Source organism: Coturnix japonica, chromosome 4, assembly GCF_001577835.2.
Source record: "Coturnix japonica isolate 7356 chromosome 4, Coturnix japonica 2.1, whole genome shotgun sequence".
Classification (NCBI taxonomy): domain Eukaryota; kingdom Metazoa; phylum Chordata; class Aves; order Galliformes; family Phasianidae; genus Coturnix; species Coturnix japonica.
Window position 1 is genome coordinate 21,828,444 of NC_029519.1, and position 23,878 is coordinate 21,852,321.

General features: G+C 36.0%; 2 protein-coding genes across 5 annotated transcripts in view; one reads left to right on the forward strand and one right to left on the reverse strand.

Annotated features, from left to right (window-relative positions):
* The first annotated feature begins 456 nt into the window (after positions 1 to 456).
* LOC107313007 (tripartite motif-containing protein 59-like) lies at positions 457 to 8,198 on the forward strand. Of its 3 annotated transcripts, XM_015860870.2 has the most exons (9): positions 463 to 1,134; positions 2,040 to 2,126; positions 2,508 to 2,741; positions 3,553 to 3,575; positions 4,323 to 4,468; positions 5,230 to 5,315; positions 5,405 to 5,506; positions 6,399 to 6,507; positions 7,556 to 8,198. In XM_015860870.2, the coding sequence occupies exons 1-9, from the start codon at positions 538 to 540 to the stop codon at positions 7,588 to 7,590; spliced, it is 1,419 nt and encodes a 472-aa protein (XP_015716356.1). In that variant the 5' UTR covers positions 463 to 537; the 3' UTR covers positions 7,591 to 8,198. The 3 variants fall into 3 exon arrangements, with proteins under 3 accessions (XP_015716355.1, XP_015716356.1, XP_015716357.1); XM_015860869.2 differs by having other exon boundaries at positions 457 to 1,134; positions 6,399 to 8,198; XM_015860871.2 differs by lacking the exon at positions 7,556 to 8,198 and having other exon boundaries at positions 5,405 to 5,525; positions 6,399 to 6,508.
* A 1,618-nt stretch (positions 8,199 to 9,816) lies between these two features.
* The window catches only part of DDX60 (DExD/H-box helicase 60), a 36,548-nt gene continuing 22,486 nt past the window's right edge, over positions 9,817 to 23,878 (reverse strand). Inside the window, exons 26-39 of one of the 2 annotated variants that reach the window (XM_015860867.2) lie at positions 23,289 to 23,416; positions 22,438 to 22,596; positions 21,229 to 21,373; positions 20,621 to 20,773; positions 20,312 to 20,416; positions 19,195 to 19,395; positions 18,050 to 18,154; positions 17,297 to 17,438; positions 16,535 to 16,656; positions 14,463 to 14,610; positions 13,126 to 13,268; positions 12,056 to 12,207; positions 10,690 to 10,752; positions 9,817 to 10,570 (exon numbers count right to left, since the gene is read on the reverse strand). In XM_015860867.2, coding sequence (XP_015716353.1) covers positions 10,471 to 10,570; positions 10,690 to 10,752; positions 12,056 to 12,207; positions 13,126 to 13,268; positions 14,463 to 14,610; positions 16,535 to 16,656; positions 17,297 to 17,438; positions 18,050 to 18,154; positions 19,195 to 19,395; positions 20,312 to 20,416; positions 20,621 to 20,773; positions 21,229 to 21,373; positions 22,438 to 22,596; positions 23,289 to 23,416 — 1,866 coding nt within the window. In that variant the 3' untranslated portion in view covers positions 9,817 to 10,470. Of the gene's footprint in view, positions 10,571 to 10,689; positions 10,753 to 12,055; positions 12,208 to 13,125; positions 13,269 to 14,462; positions 14,611 to 16,534; positions 16,657 to 17,296; positions 17,439 to 18,049; positions 18,155 to 19,194; positions 19,396 to 20,311; positions 20,417 to 20,620; positions 20,774 to 21,228; positions 21,374 to 22,437; positions 22,597 to 23,288; positions 23,417 to 23,878 lie in introns of those variants that run through there. The other variant, XR_001554737.1, reaches the window with a different exon arrangement.

Below are 23,878 nucleotides of genomic sequence, written 5' to 3' on the forward strand. Positions count from 1 at the left end.
CTCTTGAGTTTATCAAACTTCAAAATATTTGAGGTAGAAAACATTATTATTGAGGCAGAACTTCGGACTGAATGGTTCTAGGAGGGAAACTGACTGTCCAAAAATAAGCTAATGATAAACACGACGCCAATATATTAGCATTACCAAAACTCTAAACTTGTGTGTCAGTCTTGAAAGTGTAGCTATCAGGTAACTAACTCACCTCACCACTGTGCAAGGGAAAACACTTCCCTCAACCGCAAATTTCTTCTTTAAGCACTATTTCCCACACACGGCACGCCTCACTCCAGCAGCTAAGGCGAGAACCTCGTGGTCGCGACAGCTCACAAAATGGCAGCAGCAGCTCTAGCGGTCGGCAGGCGTCGCGGGACAAGGACTCTCGCGAGCAGCCCAAGCCCCGCTTTGTTTGGACGGCGGGCCTGCCAATCTCCTGCTCTCCCCCAATCTCCTCCGTGCCCCGCCTCCCCTTCGCCCGGTTTCACTTCCTGGCAAGTTGTCGGTTGCAGCTGGCGGGTGGCACCGTTTTTCCCCGGCCGGATGGCGACGGGGCCTGCGGAGCGCGGCTGGAGGCGATGGGGAGAGCCGGGCTCCGCGGAGATGGAGCCGCGGCCCCGGTCGCTCGCCTGCTCGTCGCAGATGGAGGCCAGCCTGACGTGCGCCGTCTGCCTGTCCCTGTTCGAGGAGCCGGTGACGCTGCCGCTCTGCTCGCACAACTTCTGCCGTGGCTGCGTACTGGAGTGCTTGGCTTCGGCGGAGGCCGCCCGCTTGCAACAGCAGCAGCAGCAGCGGGGCCAGGGGCAGGTCCGCGGTGCGCGGGGGGGGCCGGGGCAGGGAGCGGACGGCGACGATGCGGCGGTGTCCCGAGTATCGTGCCCGCTGTGCAGGAAGCTCTGCCCGCTGCCCCGCGGCGGCGCGGCCGCGCTGCCTGTCAACACCACGCTGGCAGAAGTGGTCAGGCTGTATCGCTCCAACGCGACCAGGGACGGGAGCAGCTGCCAAAAGCACCCAGGCCGGCTGCTGCAGCTCTACTGCCGGATGTGCCGCCAGGCGGGGTGCGGGCAGTGCGTGTCTGAGGAGCACCAGGGCGTCTTCCACTCCATCAACCTCATCGACACCGTGTACCAGGAGGAGCAGGTGAGCGGGCTGCTCAGAGGAAGCGCGACCACAAGCATGAAAAAAGGAAGAAGCTGATCTTGTTAGGAAGCCGAGGAAGCTCGTGGTTGTTTTTGAGGCGTTTTGTATGTGTGTTATGAACTAATTGGAAACAGCGATGTAGAAAGAGATGTAGAATATAACCTGGGACTTAATGTGCATTTACTGGAGGCTGCCGGACAGTAGCAAAGCAGATTTTTCCATTTGCTTTTAGTGATCACCTCTCATTTTAATGGAGCATGTTTTCATCAGTGGTAAGGGACGCTTTGGTTATTAGAAGTTACAGCACTGACAGTTCTTTAAGCCAAGAGCTGCTTTAGTACAGTTTTCCTTCCTGTCACACTCTCCCATCAGTGCTTGCCTGCCTTTCTGGAAACCAGGGGAGAAAAGTCTGCAAAAAGCTGCATGTGAGATGTTTAGAGATGGTATAGTGTGGCAAGGAAGAAAAATAACAGTGACGGTGCTCATTAAAACAAAAAATAACTTTGTTATGAAGAGCTTTCTATTTTATTAATGTGGAACATTTAAAAAATAAATATTGTACGGTTGCTTCTCAAACCAAAATAAAGTTGTGACAGAAGTGTGTGTGTGCCCTTGGGTGAAGGATTTATGAGAACAAAAAAAAAAAAAGCTTAAGGAAACGCATTACATATAAAGCAATCCTGTATTCATTAATGCAATTTGGAGATGATCAGCCTGAAAATGCTACTTTAAGATAAATAACAAAAGCACATTTCTCTGTTGCACCAGGAAAGCAGTAAATGTTATTAATGAATCACCCCTTTTGTTTGTATGTTGTACCCATGATGTGATTCTATACAGTTACTGGAACGTGTTTATTTTATGAAGTTGTTGGAGTCATAGCAAGTGTTTCTGTTGCCTTACAGTTGAACTTCTTCAGTAGTCTAAAGGAAATGAGAATAATAAATGAGAAGCTGATGAATGAGATCTCAAGTCCTGCAGATGATGCTGAGGTGAGTTACATGTGATATTTTTGTATGTTTATAGCTTAATATAATAGCTTGACGATGGCACCACTTTGGTTCTTATGATAGATTAATCACAACACGGAGCTTGCTGGTGCCTTATGTGTCACAGAATTACCCAGGTTGGAAGGGACCTCAAGGATCATGTAGTTCCAACCCCCCTGCCTAGCAGGGCCACCAAACATACACATTTACTAGATCAGGTTGCCCAGGGCCCCGTCCAACCTGGTCTTGAACACCTCCAAGGACGGGGCAATAGATGCATACTGAAGTTATAGTGTCATAGATGCATACTGAAGTTATAAGACATTGCTCTGTGTGGTCACTGCTGTTACATCTCCATCTATTGCTATGTTTTCATGTTTCTAGACGGTGCTGAACAATGAGGCAGAGGTCATTGCACTGGCATTTGGAGAAATTTCCAAAACTCTGGAAATAAAGAAACAGCAGTTGACAGAAGATCTTGAAAATCAGAGACGTAAAAAAGAGAAGGAGATTCAGATTTGGAAAAAAATGAAAGAAACTCACAAGAAAACCATTGAGAATCTTTTGAACGATTGTGAGAAGCTTGTTCATGAATGTGATCCTCAGCATTTCCTGGAGGTGATGGTCTTTTCTTTTTCCTCTCTTTTTAAACTTGCTATCAGTCATATAGCTCAGTCAAGATACTGTGTAGTGCTTGATACATTACATGGTGTGATAAAGATCAGATCAGGAAAAGCAAACTTAACAAATGAAAAAAATTGCTTCACTCTATGCTTCTTTATAAAAGTACTTTCCATTTTAGAAACATTTGAAATGCTTTCTTTAAAGATTATCAGTGATATTTGGTGAATTCAGAAGATGTTGTTTTCTTTATGTTTAAAGGTGATTGAAATAATATATACTGTATAGTTTCTGATTTAACCCTTGCATATTAGGCTGACAGCTATGAAGGTCAACTTTTTCATGCCATTAGGGAGTTATTTTGATAATCTACCATCAGATGTGCAATACAGTTTGTCTGCTGGAAAATCAAAATACAGAGTATTTAAATCTTAGTATAGCAGTATCTCAAGAGGTTCCTCTCACCAAGAAGTACAAAATAGTCTTTCATTAGAGTATTTACAATTATCTGAAATGATTAAAGAACTGCTATTCTTTAATCAGTCATTATTCTTATTTTTTATTTAAATGCTTTAATTTGTCTCTGAAATAACTTTTTTTTTCCTTAATATAATATTAAAGGATAAACCATAGTCCAAGAAATATCCTTATTTCTTTTATGTCAATAGCTTTATCTCCTACAGTCTTGTGAAATGAAGGTACGAAGTTAAGTCTCAGAGCTATTTTAATAATGCATCATTCTTTTGTGAATTGGAAGAAAATCCTCCAAATACATCCATATCTAATGAACTTTTTGTTTTATTCATAGGTGGCCTGTGGCTTGAATACAAGGTATATGCACTTCTTTTCATGCTTTGCTATAATTTTAAGATTGAAAAGTAAGAAGGCAGTTACTTTACATATGCTCAGGTGTATCATTGTTCAATGAAGAAAATAATCTGTTAAATAAGGCATTAATGCTTTTTAGACTTTTGGATACTCAGTATTTAGAATTTTAGGAAATCTGTCAAGTTCAGATTGTCTGTGATTACAGAGAATTGGCTCTTTGACCAAAACCAACTATAGGAATTTAACAGTGTCAGCCTATTTTTTTTTTGGCGTTAAATTAAATTTGAGAACACTGAAGCATGTCTGAAGTTCTTAAATATCCTGTATACATCTTAAAATGTATGTCTGAAGACTCCACAGTGAATTAATTTTCTGTTTGCTATGCACATACCTGGAACATTCTTTTTCGAAAACTTCTTAATTACATTTATTGATTGTGCAATGGCTTTCTAAGCAAAGTTTAAGCAAGAACATTAGAAGTGGAGTTCTTTAGAACTAGAGGCACAACTTTTTGCAAGTTTCCTTGTGTATCAAACATATTTCAAATGATCTGTAAAGCAGAAGGTTTTAAGTTAAAAAAGAAAAAAAAAAAATGGGAAACTACATATCACTGAAGATTTTCTAATTTCATTTTACTGATTGTTTTTTTTAATTTCTTTTTTTTAATATTTCTTAATTTTTATTAAGCAGCTGTAATCTTGTTGGCATATAAGCCTTAAGAAATAGGTGTGTGTTTGTTTACTTTTCCAGGATGAAAACTCAGCTTGACCTGATGAGTATAGCATCTTGCTACAAAAAGCCACCAGAGTACACTCAGAAGACAATGGATATCAAACCTGTGGTTAATGAGATCTTGGCTTTGAAGTTAGTGCCAGTTAATGTAGACATAAATAAAGGTAGGATAGAAGGACTTATTAAAAGTACAAGATTCAGAACTTCCCTCTAGTAATCTGCAACTTGTTGTATTCAAAAAGAATTGGTATGGCAAGAGTATCCAAGAGTTAAGAAAGCATATGAGCAAATGAATAGAAGATAAATTCATCAAGGACTTGCTTCTAAATATACTTTGCAAATGTGCTTTCTCTAGAAAGTCTCTAGTCTGTATTTCTGGAAGATGGGGAATAATTACTATAATTTACACATGCAGCCATTGTTGCAGGTGCCTACAGAGATGCTTGTAAGCAGGCATCTTAATGTCACAGTTTAGCCAGGTTCTAGGATTCTGATTACAACAGTATAATTTTATTCTTAATATGAATCTGTTTAGATACAAAGGAGTCCATTAAATAAGAACAGGAATAAAATATTTATTTATGTATGACTCTTAATGTTGTAGCATCTGTTTCTTGAACTTCTGGTTTGTTTGGTTTTTTGTTTGCCTTTGTTTGTTTTTTTTAATGTAAGTCTATTATTAAGTGCCAGACCTTTCAGATTTTACCTGGAGCCTATATTTTCAATTTAGTTACCTTTTCAATTTAAATACACACTGATTTATTTTAAAGGCATAAACTTTGTATTAAAGTGTATTAAAGCAATGTTCCTACTCATTTATAAAATAGATTGTTTTCAGTTGTAACTTCTTTTCTCACCAGGAAACGATAGCATTAATTCCCATACTTTGTATGCCCTCCTTGTCTTGTTTGTTTGTTTCTGATAGACCTACCTTCTGGAGGAAATGAGAACACAACAGAAAATACTATAAAACAGGGTCAGGACCAGAAGAATATGCCCAACTCATTTCTTGTAAGTTGTTGACTATGAGGCAACAACTCTGTATTTTGTTTTCTTGTATCAAAAAAGAAATATAACATCTGCTGCAAAATGTTTTTCAGCCAGTAGCAGGACAGGAGGAATCACTGACAGACAGTGGTAGGATTTGTACTCGCTTAATGTCAGTATCAGAAATGCCAGTGTTTCAAAACTTGAGTCACGAGGTATGATTGCGCATCTGTTGTAAGTATGGATAAGTTATTGTTATGATACAACTTTCTGCCTGTACTTTTATGCTGCCTTAGATGTTTTGCTTTTGATTGTGGTTTTTAATTTGTATTTGTGTATATTTAACTGCTTTCACATACACCTTTATCTTTCTGATACAAATTATCTTCTCTGTTGCCTGTTTAAAGAGGAAATAATTTGCCTATGTTTTGTTTTCAGAAGATAATAAAAATTCTTTATATTTGGACATCAAGCTGAGTCCAATCTCTCTTTAGCATAATTTCCAATTATCTGGTTATACAGAAAGATTTTATTTTTTTTTCTTTCTACTTAATAGCAGTTACATGTGGGTGGCTCAGTGTCTATTGTTCTGTACAGGAAGAAGCTAGTTACAGTTAATGAAGTGTTGCTGGTAGTGAATCACATGATGTTCTGGGAATAATAATGGCAAATTTTTTTCTTTTGTTTCATTATTTTGGAGAACATCCACTTTCTAGTCCCATTGCAAACATAATTTAATATAGTTAATTATATACAGTAGAATACTAAATTGGTTTCAGAACGTTGTTTTTCATGAGTTTTTAAGAAATTGACAATGTCTAAGCTAGTGTATTTAGCTGTTTCTGGTTTTGACAGTCTTTTCCCATAGTTCCTTATTTTAATGCTTACTGTGTCATCAGGGTTTCATGCGTATCTTGTTCAATTGTTTTTAAAGATTTCTTTTTCATCAAAAACTTGAACTTAGCAGCAATGGAAATAATAAATCATAAATACTTTTAGAACATATATAATATATATATAACTCCCTAAATCAAAAGATTTTTATAACCTCTGCACTCCTAAGTACTCCATTTTGCTTAATAACAGGATATTTTTATGTACTTTTAGGAGCTGCGTTACAAATACTACATGGAACATCAGAAACTTAATAACTTCAAGATACAAACTGTACCTGCAAGTAAAAAGTATGAGTTTGTGGCTGCTGAGGCTTTGAAGAGTAAGTCCTCAGGAATTCCTCTTGTATCTTCAACTACCAAAGCAAATAGCGTGGATAGAGTAAAAGTGGAAACCCTGTCAAGAGAAGGTGGTATTGATAAGACAAGCTTTCCTGGAACTAGTAATCATTGCATCCCATCCACCAGTACTAAATTGTCTGAAACAAATGGTGACTTAAGCTTAGCTCATGAGAGAAGTTCAGAGGAAGCAACCACTCCAGCCTTACCAGAAAACTCAAAAGACCAAGAAATTAAAGAAAATTTGCCAAAGCCATCAGCAATTACAGTATCCAACGAAATGGACACAAAGTCTAGTGTTTCATTGGGCTTAAAGCCAGCAGCATCAGTAGCTGTTACTGTTCCAAATTCAAATTTAGATTTTTCTGCTTCCGGTGCATTTAGCAACTCATTACCTAGATTTATTAAAGATGCAGCTACATGTTCCTTGAAAGATGGTAAATATTCTTTCCCTAAATTTTATCTAGGAAAATGTGATTGTGAAGGTAAAGCAGATAACCAGTGTGAAAACAAATTTAGAAAATGTAGCTCTGTAGCCAAAACCAGAGTTTCTGATGCTTCAACTACTTGTAATTTAGAATCAGTAGGAAGTCAGAAACCAGTTTATTCTTTTTCCTATGGCAGTTCAGAAAGAGAATGTTTAGCAGCATCAGAAGTCAGTGATTCATTTAAGACTTTGTCATTACGTTCATTTTTTAACCAATCTGAGAAGACACCTGACCTAAATGTACTATCTCACATGGGAAAAAACACATCTCTAAAGAAAACTGTAGATGGTACACTGAAACCATCTGTCGCATGGGAACAAAACACTAATGCCTCAGAGTCCATCACAACTGTACCTAGTGGTACTTCAGAAACCACCACTGCAGCTGGAGTGAATGTTATCTCTGAGTCCTCCCTTCTCCCCAGCAGTTGTGTATTTTCCTTCAAAAATAACAGTTTTCAGTTACATCCAAATGAAATTGCTGGTGAAGATATTGTCAAAAATACCTCTGATTCACTGACTTCCTCCTCTGTGCTTTTGTCTAGAAATGGTACTGACAAAACCGAAAAAGAAAAAATGAAGTCTCTTGGCAAAGCACCTCTAAATCTAGGAAATTCTGCGTATCCAGTGTGTGCAGAGCCTGCTTCTAGACTCAGTCATCAAAAATGTGAAGGCTCTTCTCTTTGTATGAACTTATCTAAGAACATTGGAAGTGCAGATGTACTTGCTAATATTAATTCTTCTTGTACTCGGCCTTTATGTTCAGCAGTCCTTCCTATTAACAATGGGAATGCATTTTGCACTCAACTTACTCCAACAAAACAAGAGATAAAGATAAAACATCAAGAAAATGAAATTACTGCTGAAAGCAACTATTCCTGTCCCAGGAGAAAAGAAGAATTTGAGTCTGTGCCATTTCAAAATACAGCTTGTTCTCCTGAAGCATGCAGTGATTTGCCTTCAGTAGGTTCTGTAAACGACACCAGAGAAATGTCAAGTGACAGCGATTCTGACACTGAAAAGCTAAGTCAAACATCAGTGTCTAGTGATACCAGCAGTGCATCAGAATATTTTTCTTTTACAGAAGACAAAGTGTCTGCTAGAAGAAAATCAGAGACATGAAGAGGGTGAAATGTAACAGAACTGCACTTACAATAGAATAAAATAAACACTGCATAACATATTAAACAGTGGGAATATCTGTCATTTTATAGCTGTTCTTTATGATAATCTTCCCTGTTAAGGAATGTGTTAGAAACATAGCTGCTTATCAGCAAGTGCAATATACTAAAGTATTTTTTTCTTTTTCTTAAAAATCCAAGTTGAAAAACAATGAAAAATGTCATGTCTCCCTAAAGACTTAAGAATTGACCACATGCACTGTATCTTTCAGAATACAGACTTTCCACAAAGTGCTGTCTGGGCATTGCAAGTAGCATGGAGACTGAGATGTCTCCAAAAGCAGGCTCAGTGAACACTCAGTAGCAGGAAATAACATTATTGCTATTTTAGTACAGTAGCACTTGCTCTAGGGTTATGTACAGACAATATAATTCTGCTGAGCATGGAAAAGCCATGAAATAAAGATTGTAGAAGACATTACTAAAAATCTTTGATCTCCCTTTGACGGTATTCTTTTTCTATGCTGTGTTTAATGGATAATGAAAGTACAACTCCTAGTTTAATTTCAATAGTTCTATCCATTTGCAATTGAATTGCTACAACATTGTTCTTGGTATGCATGGAAGTATATCAGCCACACTTCTGAAACGCTGCATTTACAAAAAGTAATTTAATTTTCAGTTCCCTTTGGCAGCAATTTGGAAACTAGTAGATAAATACTAGCTTGCTGTTATGATGAGATTATGAGGATATAGCTTTTAAAACAAAATCTCCTTCAAACTTTGTGAAACATCAGGAAAAAGGGAAATTGCACTTCTGTATTGGTGGTAACTATGCAGGCATTAACAAGAATGGTAATTACAAGGATGTTAGTAGAAGTATAGAAGGTATAAGGAAAAAGGGGAACTCACCAGTGATGACACTAGGAGCTGAGGTGATCTTCACTAGTAAGCAATCTCCAAGAGATGCTGCTTCAGTGAGGGTCAGCCCTTAAATGAGGTCTCAGAGGAGGTGGAGTCAAGCTCCACCCCTCCCGGAAGCACAGCTACATAACTTTCACCTGTGCACCCGCAGCTGACCCCACTCTTGCCTCAGCTGATTAATCAGTGCTAAACTGATGAACACCAGAGCTAGTTAATTTAAAGAAAAGGGATTTGACATTGTTCTCTTAATATATATGTTTTACTTATTATTGATAGAGAATAACTTCCACTAGCTTCTTGGTCATTGTAGAGGTTGTAAATGCTTCCACCCTGGAGATGTTCAAGGCTAGGCTGGATGGGGCTGTGAGCAACCTCGTTGGGAGGGAGGTGTCTCTGCCTATAGCTAGGGGATTGGAACTACAGGGTCTTAAACGTCTCTTGCAACCCAAACCATTCTGTCATTCTGTGGCAGTGAGGGATGCTTTCAAAGCCTGATTATCACTCTGAACAGTGAGTGTATGTATATATATATATGCACAGCTATATATGTAGACAACAGGAAGACAAAAATGTGTGGTTAAACTGAAGAAGAGTTAACACATGAAAAAGTTTTACTTTTTTTCCTGTAAAAACAACCACTAAGCATAGAAATAGAAAACATTTTAGTCAGCTTTTGTTGCAAAGAACTTTGTCAAGTAGTATGCTAATACTGCCTTTGATCTTTCTTAATTTAAGGGTACAACAGGTGAAAAATGAGGCAATTTAATGTATGGTTGGAGCATTTTATTAAACTTAATTTTTATACAAACCTTTGTTCTACTAAAAGTTTTGTACCCTACAGTTGCAGTCAGAGTTAAGAGCTTCAATAAAGGTTCATAAAGGTACTACTTATTAAAATGTTGTAAAATAATCAGAATTAAATTACCTTTCATTACCAAAGAAATGAGCTGACAGTTTCCAGTGCTATTCTACTTACAGCTAGTGAGATTAGCTCCTCAGAATTCTTACATTTGTTCAATACATTTGAGGGATGTCTTAAAATAAATCACTGCTTTCAAAAAAATCTGAGATACCACAATGTGCAATTACTTACATTTGAAATATATTAAAAGCGGTAATTTAATTGACATTAGAATTACTAAAAACATTAATATTACAAGATTAATTTTCTGTGGTAATCTTTCATTCCTAATACTGGGTTTTACTAAGATTTTATAATGAAATACATCTGAACTTTTAGTCACTTTATAATTTAAGAGATAGTTGATCACGCATCTGGTATATTTGGTAAGATTATTATATAGTACTTGTTTTTAGGTTTGGGTTCTTTGATTTTTGTAGGTATTTCTGTGTGTTACGCTCCACCACACACATGTAGTTAACACGCTCTTAATCATCCACTGTAACCAAAATACTTAGACTGCATTCAGTTTACTTTGGTAGACTTCTCCCAGTTTCTGAAATGCCAGTAGAACATGATCGTTTGGATCATCGCACAGTTCACTCAGTGATGTGCTATTTTTTACAAAAAGGAAAAAAAAAAAAAAAAAAAAAGCATTATATTCACTTGTAAGTGTTTTTGTTTTTTGAGATAGTAAATATTGAAAGCACAAGTTGAACATCATTCATCATACCGTATGGACTGAATGAGGAGTACAAAATCCTTTAGGAGGTAGTATGCTTCTCCTTCATTTAACCTGAAAAAAAATAATAAAAAATATTCATCATCCTACTACCTCGTTAAAGCCTGCCAAGTAAATTGAGATGCAAAGAATGTATTGCGTGGCCTCAAATTCAGATACACTAGTTCAGTGTAATTACTGTAGAGTAACTGTAAGTTCAGCATATAATAGTGCTATGGAGGCACGTGCTTCTATTGTCGTACCAAGCTGTTGAGACTCATGGTTGAAAATAAATTTGTTAATATTGGGAACATAGTTTCAGCTTCTGGAACAACTAAGCTGTCCAAAACTGAATGGGAAGGCTATTTGCTTCAGATGAAACTGCTGACTAAAGTGAGCAGGAGACAGAGGAGAGTAGCTTTCCACTAATGTCTAAGGTACTATAATTTACAAAGAGGATCACTACTTGGTGGAATACAGCTTAAGAAATTTCAGTTCCTAGTTATTATGAATATCATATGAGTATTGTATTGAAATTAATGTATTTTCTTGTCTTTTGATAATGTGGCCAGGTCAGTTCATGGAATACATATTGCCCCGTTGTCTCAGGAAGCAGAAAGAGGAGGTATTCCAAAAAGAAGTGGATAGGCTTTGAGAATGAGGAAAGGGAGAAATCATGATCTTAAACAGGTTAATGTGTGTTTATTTAAAAAAAGAAATAAAATTTAAAAAAATAATAAAATAAAAAACTCTAGTTTTGGAAATACTAGAGCATAAGTGACCCACAAGGAAAGAAGAGATTAAAACAGCATGTACCAGAGCTTTACACATGGAAGTATGATGATATACTGTAAAGGCTGAGTAGCATGGGGCCTGGGGTGTGTCATTTGTTTTTCATTTGGTTGCAGAGAGCGGTAAGAGATGTTATTGTTTTTCCTTTGAAAGAAGAACAGAATTGAGTTGTAAGGGCAAGCTGCCAGATGCTCAAAGAAGATTAAGAAAGGAGAAAGTGGTGAAGCAATACTGATAATAACTTTGAATCATTAGCAAGTTTTTCCTTGCTAAAGTAAAAGACAGGCTTCTATAATTATGATCTTCCTCTACACCAGTTTGTGGTTTTGATCAAGAAGGTTGATTAAAATGGCATAATCTCAAAATAACGTATTGCTTAAGTAAATACTTCGCATTTATATTTTTTTTGAAAATTAGAATTGTTATATGTTTTTTGTATTAATTGTAACATTCAACTGTAATCGCATTTAACATACATTCCATGCCTAAATTCCAGAAAGAGAAGTCTTTAAAAGCAAAAAGATGTATTTATACCGCATTGAAAGCAATGCTACTGTTTTACTATATTAAAGGCGGTAGTGCATACCAGTTGTCAGTTGCCAAGGCAATCAAGGAGCCATGCTTATAAAAGTCTAGTGCGTATGCATTGAGTGGCCTGTTTCTTCCTTGATTGTCATACTTCTTCAAAGAAAGTAGAGGGCAGTTTGTGGCATTAATTCCAAGGGAGTGTAGTACAGCCTGAAAGGAAAAAAAAAAAAAAGAAAAAAAAAAGCCTGCTGAACAACTGTTGGGGTATGTTCTGTGCCACTAATGTAGCAGCAACTGCAGACCTGCAGCTGTAAGCCTGTGCAAGTCAGAATATCTGCACAAAGTGTACAAAGGCTGTAGATGGAGGATATTTTGTTAAATTCACTTATGCTGCTTCATGATAATCCATGAATATTTTATCTAGGCAGCTAGATTTCTCTTGAGTTTTATATGGGGACTTTTCCATACATATGTGCTATGTATTCAGACTCTTGCTGATATTTTAAGCATATAAAGCTTATGCATGGCACATTTTAAGGGTGAAACTGTAGTAATTTGATTTTTCTCATTCTAATTGGAATCATGAATTCTGTGATAACTCCCTAATGCTACCAGACGTGTAGAAGGGCACTGCAAAATGCAAACTGACAGCAAACATACTGATTTATATTAGTTTACCTAGTTCATGTTATCTAACATAATCGCTAAACAAATACAGAAGGAAATGGTCCATGCAATAATGTATGCCTTACTAAGCTTCTTGAAACTACTACATGATTGAGTTTTGTTTTTGTTTTTGTTTTTTAAATAAAGTGGAAATAAAATAGAAATATGGCTTGAAGCTGAACTTTCTATAAACTTTGAGAGCTTCACTGGACAGGCAAAAGAACCTAGATCTTCCAAGAAAGCAAACTGAAATTTTATTTTATTTTCTACATCCATGTGTTTTGTGTTTCTTGCATTGTTATAATTTGGTGTTAATCAGTGCTGGTTCTTTTTAAGACTATAATTTGTTTTTTCTCAAGAGAAATCCTTGAGGCCTTCATGCTGGACAGTGGGAACAAGATGGTAATAAAATATTGTTATTAACAGGTAATAAATTATGCCCCTTGTGAAACGATAACTTACTTTATTAATGTTCTCCCCGTGAAATAGATCATCATCAACCACTCCAGATAAACATGCAAAAGGTGAGACAGCAGATATGCGTTTGATGTTGTCCATCAAGTAAGATGCTAGTTCAGAGCCATGCCATTTTTCAGATGTAAAATCTAGATGGGAAGTTTCAAACACAACAATGGCTACAATACAGACGCAGGCTAAATTCCAGCAATGAATTTTAAAATAAAGTTTCAATTTTATCAGCTAATGATAGTAAACTTCTAAACTTAAATCCTTCGTCATGTGGGTTTCTTTTGTTCTTGAGAGGCTCTAAGCAATTAATTGCAGTGCATGACTTATAAATAACAGCAAAACCTAAGACAATGCTACCATTAGTAGACTTCTTTTAGTTACAGGTTTTATTGTATCATGTGTTGAAGAAAAACAGCTTAAATAGAAACTTCTTCTTTCCAAATAGCTAACAATAATTTTAATCCGTGTACTGCAACCTTTCCTGCTTTTTGTGATGGTGAGTATGCTTTTGTTACACTCTGCCATTCAAAAAAAATTGCAGCAGTTTCACGTTGTATTTTATTTGCAGCATCGCGCCAAAGTTGGTTGAGTACAAAAGTCTCTTCTGCGTCTTGAACTTCAGAACACAGTTTGATCTGGTATTTGTTTTTCTATAAATCTAATGCAGTTTTTATTATTTTCTTTTAAAATGAAACAGCTTCAGCAAAACAGGGAGATTGCAACCAAGCCTGAATGTTAAGGCTTTCATTTTTACTAGAAACTTTGCCATGTAGGTAGATGAGTAAATTCAGTTTCTATGGCTCACATCCTAAATTAATGTAGTGTTTACAACACTAAAATACTCTAATTTGGGGCACTAATTTTAATAATGGCTTTTCATATTCCTTTGATCACTGGACAGCATTTAGTGGCTTAACTTATTTAACACATAGTAATGTGTTCTTTAATTCAATCTTAAGGCTGTTCAGACATGGAGAGTTTAACATTTTTAAGACTCTGAAATCTATTCAAGTATCACAAGCATTTCAGAATCTGCTAAAGCATTCATTATTAGATAAAAAGGCTTAAAATAAATTTACAGTTTATTTCATTTTAAAAATAATTCCTTCAGGTATTTCTTCTATGAGTTAATAGAACAAAAGCAAATGAAGTTTTTTTTCCTGTGCAAAATTTCTACCATTTACAGTGTAATGAGTGCAACAGAAGCAAAACAGAAACTGTATGTCTGTATTAATATGTCTGAATTCACCATTTTTTCTTTACAAAATAATAATTTATCTTTCCTAATAAATGCATAATCATAATTTGTGAAATTATTTCTCATTTCCTACCTGTCTTTGACAGTGGAAGTCTGTATTCTTCTTCCATATCTGCCAGCTTGGCTGTTGTCATAAGAAAATGAGCAAAGTTTTCCTCAACTTTGGTGTTGTATTCATTTACAGCATCTGCAAAGTCTTCTGGCAGATCTTCTAGAAAGACCTGAAATAGCATGCACTTAAGGCCTTAATTCAGGCAATTTCTATCGATGTGTCACTTCTACTTTGGCACAATTATTAGTACGGACAGTATGTATCAATGGAAGAGAGACCGCTGCTCCAAACTCTACCTGATTTGTTGGACAAACGATCAATCTAAAATTTATGAGTTGTTCCTTATGATGAACGTTGATTTTATACAGAAAGAGACGTGGAAAATAAGAAGAATAGAGTTCCTAGAATTTTTACAAAAGAGTACTCGGCTTTATTAAATGATGGGTTTTAGATAGCTAATAGGGTACTACTGCAGGGCTACCTTTCCCAGATCTAGTTTTGCACTATGTCAGTGCTCAGCAGATTCCCTACCAACATGATGAACGCTGGTGCTTTACTGCCATTCAGTGAGCCCTTTTATGTGAGTAGCCTCTCTTCAGAAATCAGTGATATTTTTTAGAAACTGGACACAGGAACATCTTTTTGCAAAGTTTTCTTTGTTCTTAAGCTGTAGCTGTATCCTTTAAAACTGTGAGACAACAGTAGGATGTTTTGCTTTGTGAAACCCTTATTTTGGGTTAACTTTGTGCACAGACAGTGTTAATGCTCAGTCTGGTAATGCTCTTCCACTTTTGGAAAAAGATAGCCTTAAGCCTATGGTATGGAGTCCTGTATATTGTGCCGGGTCGTTGATATGCGTCTCCTAAGGAAGAGCTACATTTCCTTAGACAAAGCTCAGAGTGTCCAGAAAGTGAATTCTCATTTGGGGAAGAGAAGACTTGGGTTATATTGCATGAAGAAACACTGTCCATAATTTAGATTTTAAAATATAATGACAGTAATGTATCATTTTTAAAATAATACTTGAGTAATCCACTACTTCTAATTAAACCTGACATCTGCTTCTTCTGTGCTTGATATAACAAGGCTTCTTTATCTTAATCCGGTAAGTAGTTTCTTCATTATTTTAGCAATTTGCACTGGGTATAGGTGTCAGTAGGTGCCTGCAGAGATGGGTACTCTGTGAAGAGGCCAGGATTGCCTTGTGAGCCCAGTAACCACTGTTAAAAGTATTTACGAAAGGCAGAAATGTCATGCAGGCAGAGGAGTGAAGTAAAAGAAATGATGATAAAAGAAGATGAGAAATATCAGTGTAAACACCACAGCTAGAGAGGAAAAAGGGAGGAGGTGCTCCATGCACTGGAACAGGTGATTCTTTACACTGTAGAAGAAACAGCAGTGAAGCAAGTATTTCAATGCAACCCATGGATACAACAGATGAGCATGTATTTCCCTCCAGCTTGTGGGGGAGTTCATGCCAGAGCTGATATCCACACTGCAGCCTGTGGAGGACCTCACAGTTTATTTCCTGGAAGAACTGTGGCCTGCTGAGAGCCCGTGATAGAGCACATTTATGCAGGAGGACTGCAGCTTGCAGAAATAACCCATGCTGGAGCAGGGATTAAAGGTGAGACGGAAAGAATGACAGAATACTTAGGAACTGACCTCAGTCCTTCATTTCATGTTTGTCTTAGATCAGGGGGAGTAGAGTAGTTTGGAATGAAGAGGTGAAGTTGAACTTGGGAAAACAAAATGAGGAGGAGAAAGGTGGGGTTTTTCATTTTCTTTTGTTTGTTTAATACCCAAATCTGTTTTAATTGGCAATAAAATTATTTCATTTTCCACAATCTAAGGCTGTTTTGCCCATAATGGTAACTGGGTAAACAAACACCTTGTTTTTGTCTTCACTTGTTAACTTTTCCACCTTATCTTCTTACACAGTCCTGTTGTAAAGAAATAATGAAGGAGTGGGTGGGGGAGACAGATGGCTGCTCACTCATCAGTCTACTAATCCATCCTCACAGTAGTCTGTCTAATTTAAACAAATTCATAGTGGCAGTACACAATGTAAGTTAGAGCAATGGTTTCTCTACCTTGGACTGGTAAAATGTGTGTTTAAATGCCTTAGAACAGGCTGGAAGATATCTTCTTCCAAACAGATTTGCTAGAACAAGCACTAGCTTTTCTAGGACTTCTTCTGAAAAATCAGTTGAGCCTGTATCAAAACAGAAAGCACACAGGTTATGTATGAAAACTTACCCCCCCAAAAAAATTGTTTAAAATAACTTCCATTTAGGAGTTTCCCTCTCAGTTGGAACAGTGAGTCAATAGTCAAGAGTGTTTATTGCAAAACTACACTGAATAAACAATAAAAAGCCTTCATTAGATAATTAAACAGTCATATCTGTAAATTGATACTGTGTGTGCACACGTTGCATCTCAGTGCACAAAACAGATTTTACTCACTTAACAAGACAGTAATACTACTACTTTTTTTTTTTTTAAATTTGTTTATATCCAAAGAAGTCATTTATGTCATTTGCTATGTAACATTATAAACTTGCTCTGGAGACAGAATTATTTTTTCTAGAATAAATAGACTTTTTATATTGTCCATTCTTCTTTCTTATAGCATTTTATAAACAGTAAATTTATGTTTATTGTATTAGTGTTGCTTTGTGTGTGTTTTCTCTAGAAATGCAAGCGCATGCAGTGTGTACAGGCAGAAGCCAGCATGGGGATGAAAGCTGGGCAAGCAAAAGGTAGGAGCAGCAAGGAGGCACACAAAGTCTAAGAACCTTTGGGGTTACTGAGCCTTCCACTGACTTAATTAAGATACATAAAGTATTATTTACCTTCTGTAATTGGCTGGCACAGTTTGTGGAATAAACCTTTCACAAGAAAACTCACTAAGACAAAATTTGAAGGTTCATGATAGTGTAAGTGTGTCACAAGTCCAGCAAAACCCATGGGGTTACCTTCTTGATCCAAGTAGCCCTGTTTAGTGTAAGAGCAAGATAAGATCAGTTGTGAATTTCCATTTGACAAAAAAAACAAAACAAAACAAAAAAAAAAACAAACCTGTAAGGAAGTGAGGAACATGTAGAAAACTACACTTTTACTATTGTTGGGGTTTCTTTGGTTGTTTTTTTTTGTTTTTTTTTTTTCCCCCCCAGTCTTCCTTAGGAAAGGATGGGAGACAGTATACTGTGTACCTGGGCCTGGTTTTGACCAGCTTTTATGTTGACTGTATCTGTCTTTTTGGAAATGTTGTGTATGTCTCCTGTACATTGACTTCAGATTTTTCTCTTCAGCAAGAGTATCAGGGGAGTCCCCATCTTCTTGATTCCCACACTTGAGGTATTTATAAGCACTGATAAGATCCCTCTTATCCCTCCTGATAAGGAGAGGCTGTGGCCCTCTGCTAAACTTTCTCTGGTAGTTTCCTGTCATTCTTGAGCTAGGGAACCCAGAAATTAAAATGTGTGGCTCTTAAATGAAAGGGAACTAAACCAGAAGTTCTTAAAATATTATGAGGGTCTGTAGATTTAAGAAAAACATACCTGTATTTACACATAAGCAATAACCTTGAGTGGGTTAAAACCTACCTCTTTGATAAGAAACTGCAAAGAAAACATAAAATAAATTTTTAATAATTCTGTATGTCTTTCTTTCTTGAATGACATCAGTGAGTGCTTCAGCACTGACAATGCCTAAACAAAAACAGACAAAACAAAAGATTAGAAATACAAGGAAACATCTGTATTGCAATAAGCAAACAAATTTAAGATCCGGCCTTTATAGTTTGTCCTATCGATTGGTTTTCAGGATAGAAACTCCAGACAGGAGATAATGTTTTTTTTTTTTGTAAAGTATTTATTCAGACTGTATGCCTAACTTCAGGACGGGCTTGCAAAAACATCATTCTCTTTATCAGTCAGATTTGTGCATGTTTTTGTATATTTATGCTGACATTCGTAAAGTTGAATTGCGTGAAATTTATATACAGATGAAGATTTAAGTACATATTTACATAAAAATACTAAATCCACTATGTTTTGAATTCACATTACTTACACTTCAATACCATTTTTAACACAGAAATTTACCAATTTACTTCATTAGCTTAAGAAGCTGAGCCTACTGATGTCTGAATTACTTGAGTCCTTAAAAATGTCTACATGCTGAAATAGATCTAGAAAAAACAGCTGGGGGGTATGAGTTTCAGAATAATTATTACAAGAGGAGGTCTCTGAAATATAGATAATCATGATAATGGATTTTTTTACTTAAATCATGACATTAATAATGAAATTAAATGGCAAGAATAATAGTTCTTGATTCCACATTGTTACTGTGCTGCTTTCAACACACAACTTTCTCATTGTTTCAACTGAGGTCTAATAACATAGCTCCCTCTTTCCTAAGGGAACAAAGCTGGAAATATTGGAAGATTTTCAATTCTCCAATAAAGTGTAAGTATTGTATAGAACAAGAGTCAACATGCATGCCCAATTCTAGCATTCCTTCTGATGATTAAGTTTATTGTCAAGAATAAGTGCATGAAAAATGGATAGCGTGATCATAGAGATGATGATACAGATACTAGAAGCTGTATAGCAGAGAATGACATTTATTTTGAAGACAGACTGCTTACTTTTGAAATGCATAACTTTCTGCTTGTGTTAAGGAGATATTATAATTTAAATTAACTTAGAAAAAATTAATTCAATATTAAGAAAAAATATGAAACCTTTGCTTTGGCATCCATTTTGTCATCAGCCTTTGCAGCCAACAGCATGAGTCTCAGTATTAAGGAAATAGTCAGAGGAAACTGGCCTTTCAATTGAGGTACATTGGATTTGATAAGTCTTTCAACTTTAGGCAGTGGAATATCATAGAAGAACACATTTCCAATCATATCTTGTCCCCGTCTTCCAGCACGTCCTGACATCTAAGAATATAATGCTCATACTATTATTAAAATAATAACATTAAAAAGAAAAGGCTTTAGTATAAATGTAGAGCAGACAATGTGAAGAAGGACTAAAAGGAGTCTAGCTAAAAGTGAATTCTCTTGCTTCATTCATTCCTTCTTGGTCATGTCTATTGTACCAAGCCTGTACTGGTACATGCCCCTTGTACCTGATGATGTAACGAAGTAGGAGTCATATGTATGCACAGCAGAAGGGAAATGCACACGGTTCTGAATACTGCACAGATCCACTGTCTCTTTGAGTTATCTGCCAGCTGATGCTTTCAGCTGCATTTGGCTGCTGTGATCCTGAGCCAGAGGCAAACCAGAAGTACGTGATGAAAATGGAGGCTTGAAAAGTAGCAGAAGAGCAGGAAACAGGCTAATGAGGAGTCTAAAGCCTATCCACTAAACTGCAATTAGCTGGAGGCAAATGCATTACTGCATTTGCAGAGTGCATTCCAAGATGGAATTAACTCAGAGGTCCCAATTAGTTCAGTCAGGGCTCTTTATTTTCATCGCTATATCCCCAGTGAGTGTTCTTATAGCAATTGATTTTACAGATTTGTAGAAAATGGCTAGAACAAAATAATTTTTGTCTGTGATTGCTCTTGTAAATGAAAAAACAAATCTATTTGTTTATCTATTTAATTTACAGAGCAATCACAATACTTCTGTTAGTGAAACAGGTCTTTTGACTGCATTTTGTTTGTGGGCCATCAGTTCTGATACATTAGTAAAATCATGCTAGCTAAAATTATTTTTGTCACCACGGTCAACAGCTAAAATTCAGAACAAATCCAGAAGTATATGTAAAACATATCTGAATTTGTGTGATGACAGCTGTGCATCTACTGTTCTTGTAATATAAATAGAAGACGTTTTATACACATACCTGCCTGTAATTTAGCGCATCTAAAAAGACAGAATCTTCAGCAAACACAACAGATCTACATGGCATGTTGATCCCTAGAGCAAGTGTTGAGGTAGCTGTGACTACCTATAAAATAATAAACACAAGTACATCTATGAGAAATGGCAATATCAATTTTTTTTAAGATCTGTAATGTTCACTTTACATCAACAGTCAATGCAATATATTTTATCACTGATGCATGATAGACTATTCTTTTATTTACATATATGGAGAAATAAAGCTTAATAAATAAATAAAAACCCCAAAAATTAATCTTGATTTTCCAACCTTGATGTATCCCATCCTGAAAAGCATCTCCACTGTTTGTCTTTCCCTCATGGCCATAGATCCGTGATGATAGCCAATGCCCCTCCGTGCCAGCATTCGATGCAGATAACCTTTTCTCTGAAACCTAAGTCGATAAAAAATCTTCCTCAAAGTCTACAAGTAAAAAGAAGTGTTAAGCATTAATCATAACCAAATGTTGCCAATGAAAATAAAATAAATCTCTTAGCTGTTCAAGTCCAAGCACTTAGTAAGGCATTGGAAGAGGCAGCCCAGGGAAGTGGTAGAGTCACCATCCTTGAGAGTGTTCAGGAATTATGTACAGGTGGCTCTTAGGGACATTGTGTATTGGGCATGGTGGTGATGAGTTGACAGCTGGCAGAATGAAAATTTCTCCATACATCTTAAAATTATCTATGATTGAGACCTGGAATCAGATTCAGAATATTTCATGAAGGTAGTGAGTATTGTTACAAATAACAATTGCATACTTTCTTACTAAATACACTTTATATATTTTTTTTTAATTTTTTTTTTTTTTTTTTTTTTGCACAAATCCAAGCATTTTAAACATAGAGACCCAGAAGTGTTACTATAAGTCAATTACTTACATCTTCATCCACTGCTTTAGGATCAGCATAAGTACACGTAGAAGGGATTGCAGTAAGCTTGTTAAGTCTTTCCTGTAGCTGTTTTCTCGTAGCAAAAAGCATCACCATGCTTTCTATTTTACTAGGTTTCACCTTTTTGATATCACTGTATAAAATACAATTTAAAAGATTATTTCTTTAACATATATCTTTCTGTTTTAATATATACTTTGGGTTCTTAAAGATGCAAATGTGTTCTCTTTTGAACTGTAGGCTCAAATAAAAATTTACATCTGTTAATATAAATTTAATGATAATGATATAATCTCCTTTTTAACTTGGCTGGTATGCAAAACAACAAATAGTTCTGAGTGAAGGAGAGAGAAGGAATCATGATGATATTAAAAAAATGAAGGCAGATGAAGACAGCAACTAGAAACACCTTGCTTGCAAATTAGTAAGCTAACACTATTGCACAGCAGAAAAATTCAGCATCAAAAAGAAATGTGATCAATTTACTGCAAATAATTACATGGATTGTAAAGATCTGGGAAAGGATTTGAAGAGAAAAAGGAAACCAGAAGCAGACTTTCAAGCTAGTAAATGAATGTCTAAATTCATACTGGATTTGTCAAGTTCTAACTCATTACTATTAAAGTGAGCTAACTTCATTCTTTCATGCTGTTATGTTTGTGGAGTATGCTGAAAATTATCAGCATTAGGAGGGCAAAACAGTAGTGTTTTATGTTCTTGACAAACCTGATAACTATAGGTATATTTAATTGCCAAATGCCTTTAGAAATTTACACCCTATGATCAGAAAACTACAAAAAGTTGAAGACTAAGGCAAACACAAGATATAATCGCAGCAAAATGCTGTTATATTTTCAAAGAACATTTCATAAGTCAGGCCTACCCACAAAGACCTGCCACTATAACCAGACATGGTGAAATTAAGCTATGAATATATTCTTCCACCATGGCTGACCTCATATATTAAAGTTTCTTTCTCATCCTCTAGCACTTTACCCAGTGTCAGCCACACTGTTATTTCACTTCTACTTGTCTATACAGTAGGCACTGCTAATTAATACCCACCATGCAGCTGCTCCTACCATGTGGGTTGCTAAAGTAACTGCAGCTGGCTGCTCTAAGGTACGTTTCCCAGAAACAACTTACCACAAAATTTTTACTCTGTTGTAATGCATAGTATATAGTTATAATACTTACACAGACTCATATTTCATTAGCGTTTTATTCACTTTTCTCAGTTTGTTCTTTATATCTTCTTTTTCCCTTTCCATTTTAGGGTCATGTTCATTGCCTTGTTTTTCCAGCAAATTTAGAAAGACATTCCTTGCTGCCTTTTCCACTGAATCTAAGCCAAATCTTAAAGTAATATACATCAGTTAGGACAAGTCCAGTAGAACTCTTTATTTGTAAGTGTTTGTAATGAACACTGTTACAATAGTATTAATATATATCAATATTAAGATCAATGTTAAGCTCTGACAATAATGGTGTCAGTAGGTTGTGCATATTTGATGTTTTGTGAAATTATATCTCAGATGTATTCAAAATAAGTTAATTGATCCATTTCACTGGATAAAAGACTATGTAGTTAGAGGTTTTGCACCAAAATCATAACAAAAGATACATTCATGGAACCTCATTTCATCCTTTTACCCTGTCAAGTCTGCACCTACTTACACCTCTAAATAGGAGCACAAGTTTTGCTTAGTACATCGGAGCAAAGCAATGGAGAATTCAACTCTCATTTTAATGTGTTTCAGCTGATTTCATGATTTCATTTTTTTGATATCACTCATAGATTCTAATCTTTCCAGAGAGTAATTAATTCACAATTTTACTTCGTCTAAATCTTTAGTCCCATAAAGATGGAGATAAAAATAGGAAGTCCCACATAAAGATAAATGGGTTGATGGAGCTTTTAAGTCTTTATTTCACATGCTTTAAAACAAGGAAAACAAGAACCAAATACGTGGTATCTTCCAATTTTTGTCTTTTTTTTTTTTTTCTCTAGTCAATGTACACACAATATATGGAATATAAATACTTACATAAAAAATATGGCAGGCAATTTATTCATTTCATGCAATTTGTCAACAAAGCATGCAAACTGCCTCCACTTTTGATGTTCTGAGCAATCCACAGGTCGGGGTTTTAGGTTCTCTAGTACTTCATTCACCTGAGCAAAGCATTATTAGTAAGGATATTTATATCAGAAACTTCTACCTGGAGGCAAAGTTTCCTGTGACAGTTTCTATCAGCTCAGATATTTTAAATCATTCACTATTGCCTCATATGGTTTACAAACTTAAAAGCCCTGTAGAACATTAGCTGACTTCAGCAAGAACTGAAAATGCAAATTGTCATAGCATTCTTGGCTACCATCACTGTGGAAATAATGAAGTATTTCTAACTAACTCATCAATTATATTTTCACATTTAAGTGTCAAATTTCAAGAAGCTGGGCTTGTTTTTTTCCCCAGACATTCTTTCTATTATACTTGTTTTTGACTCAAGATATGATATATGACTTCTAATCACTTACTTGATCTTTTGCTAATTGCCTTAATTTCTTTTACTTAGAAAGTTTTCGCAACAGGTTTCAAATGAGTAGCAAGAAAAAAAGAAGTAGACTAAAGTA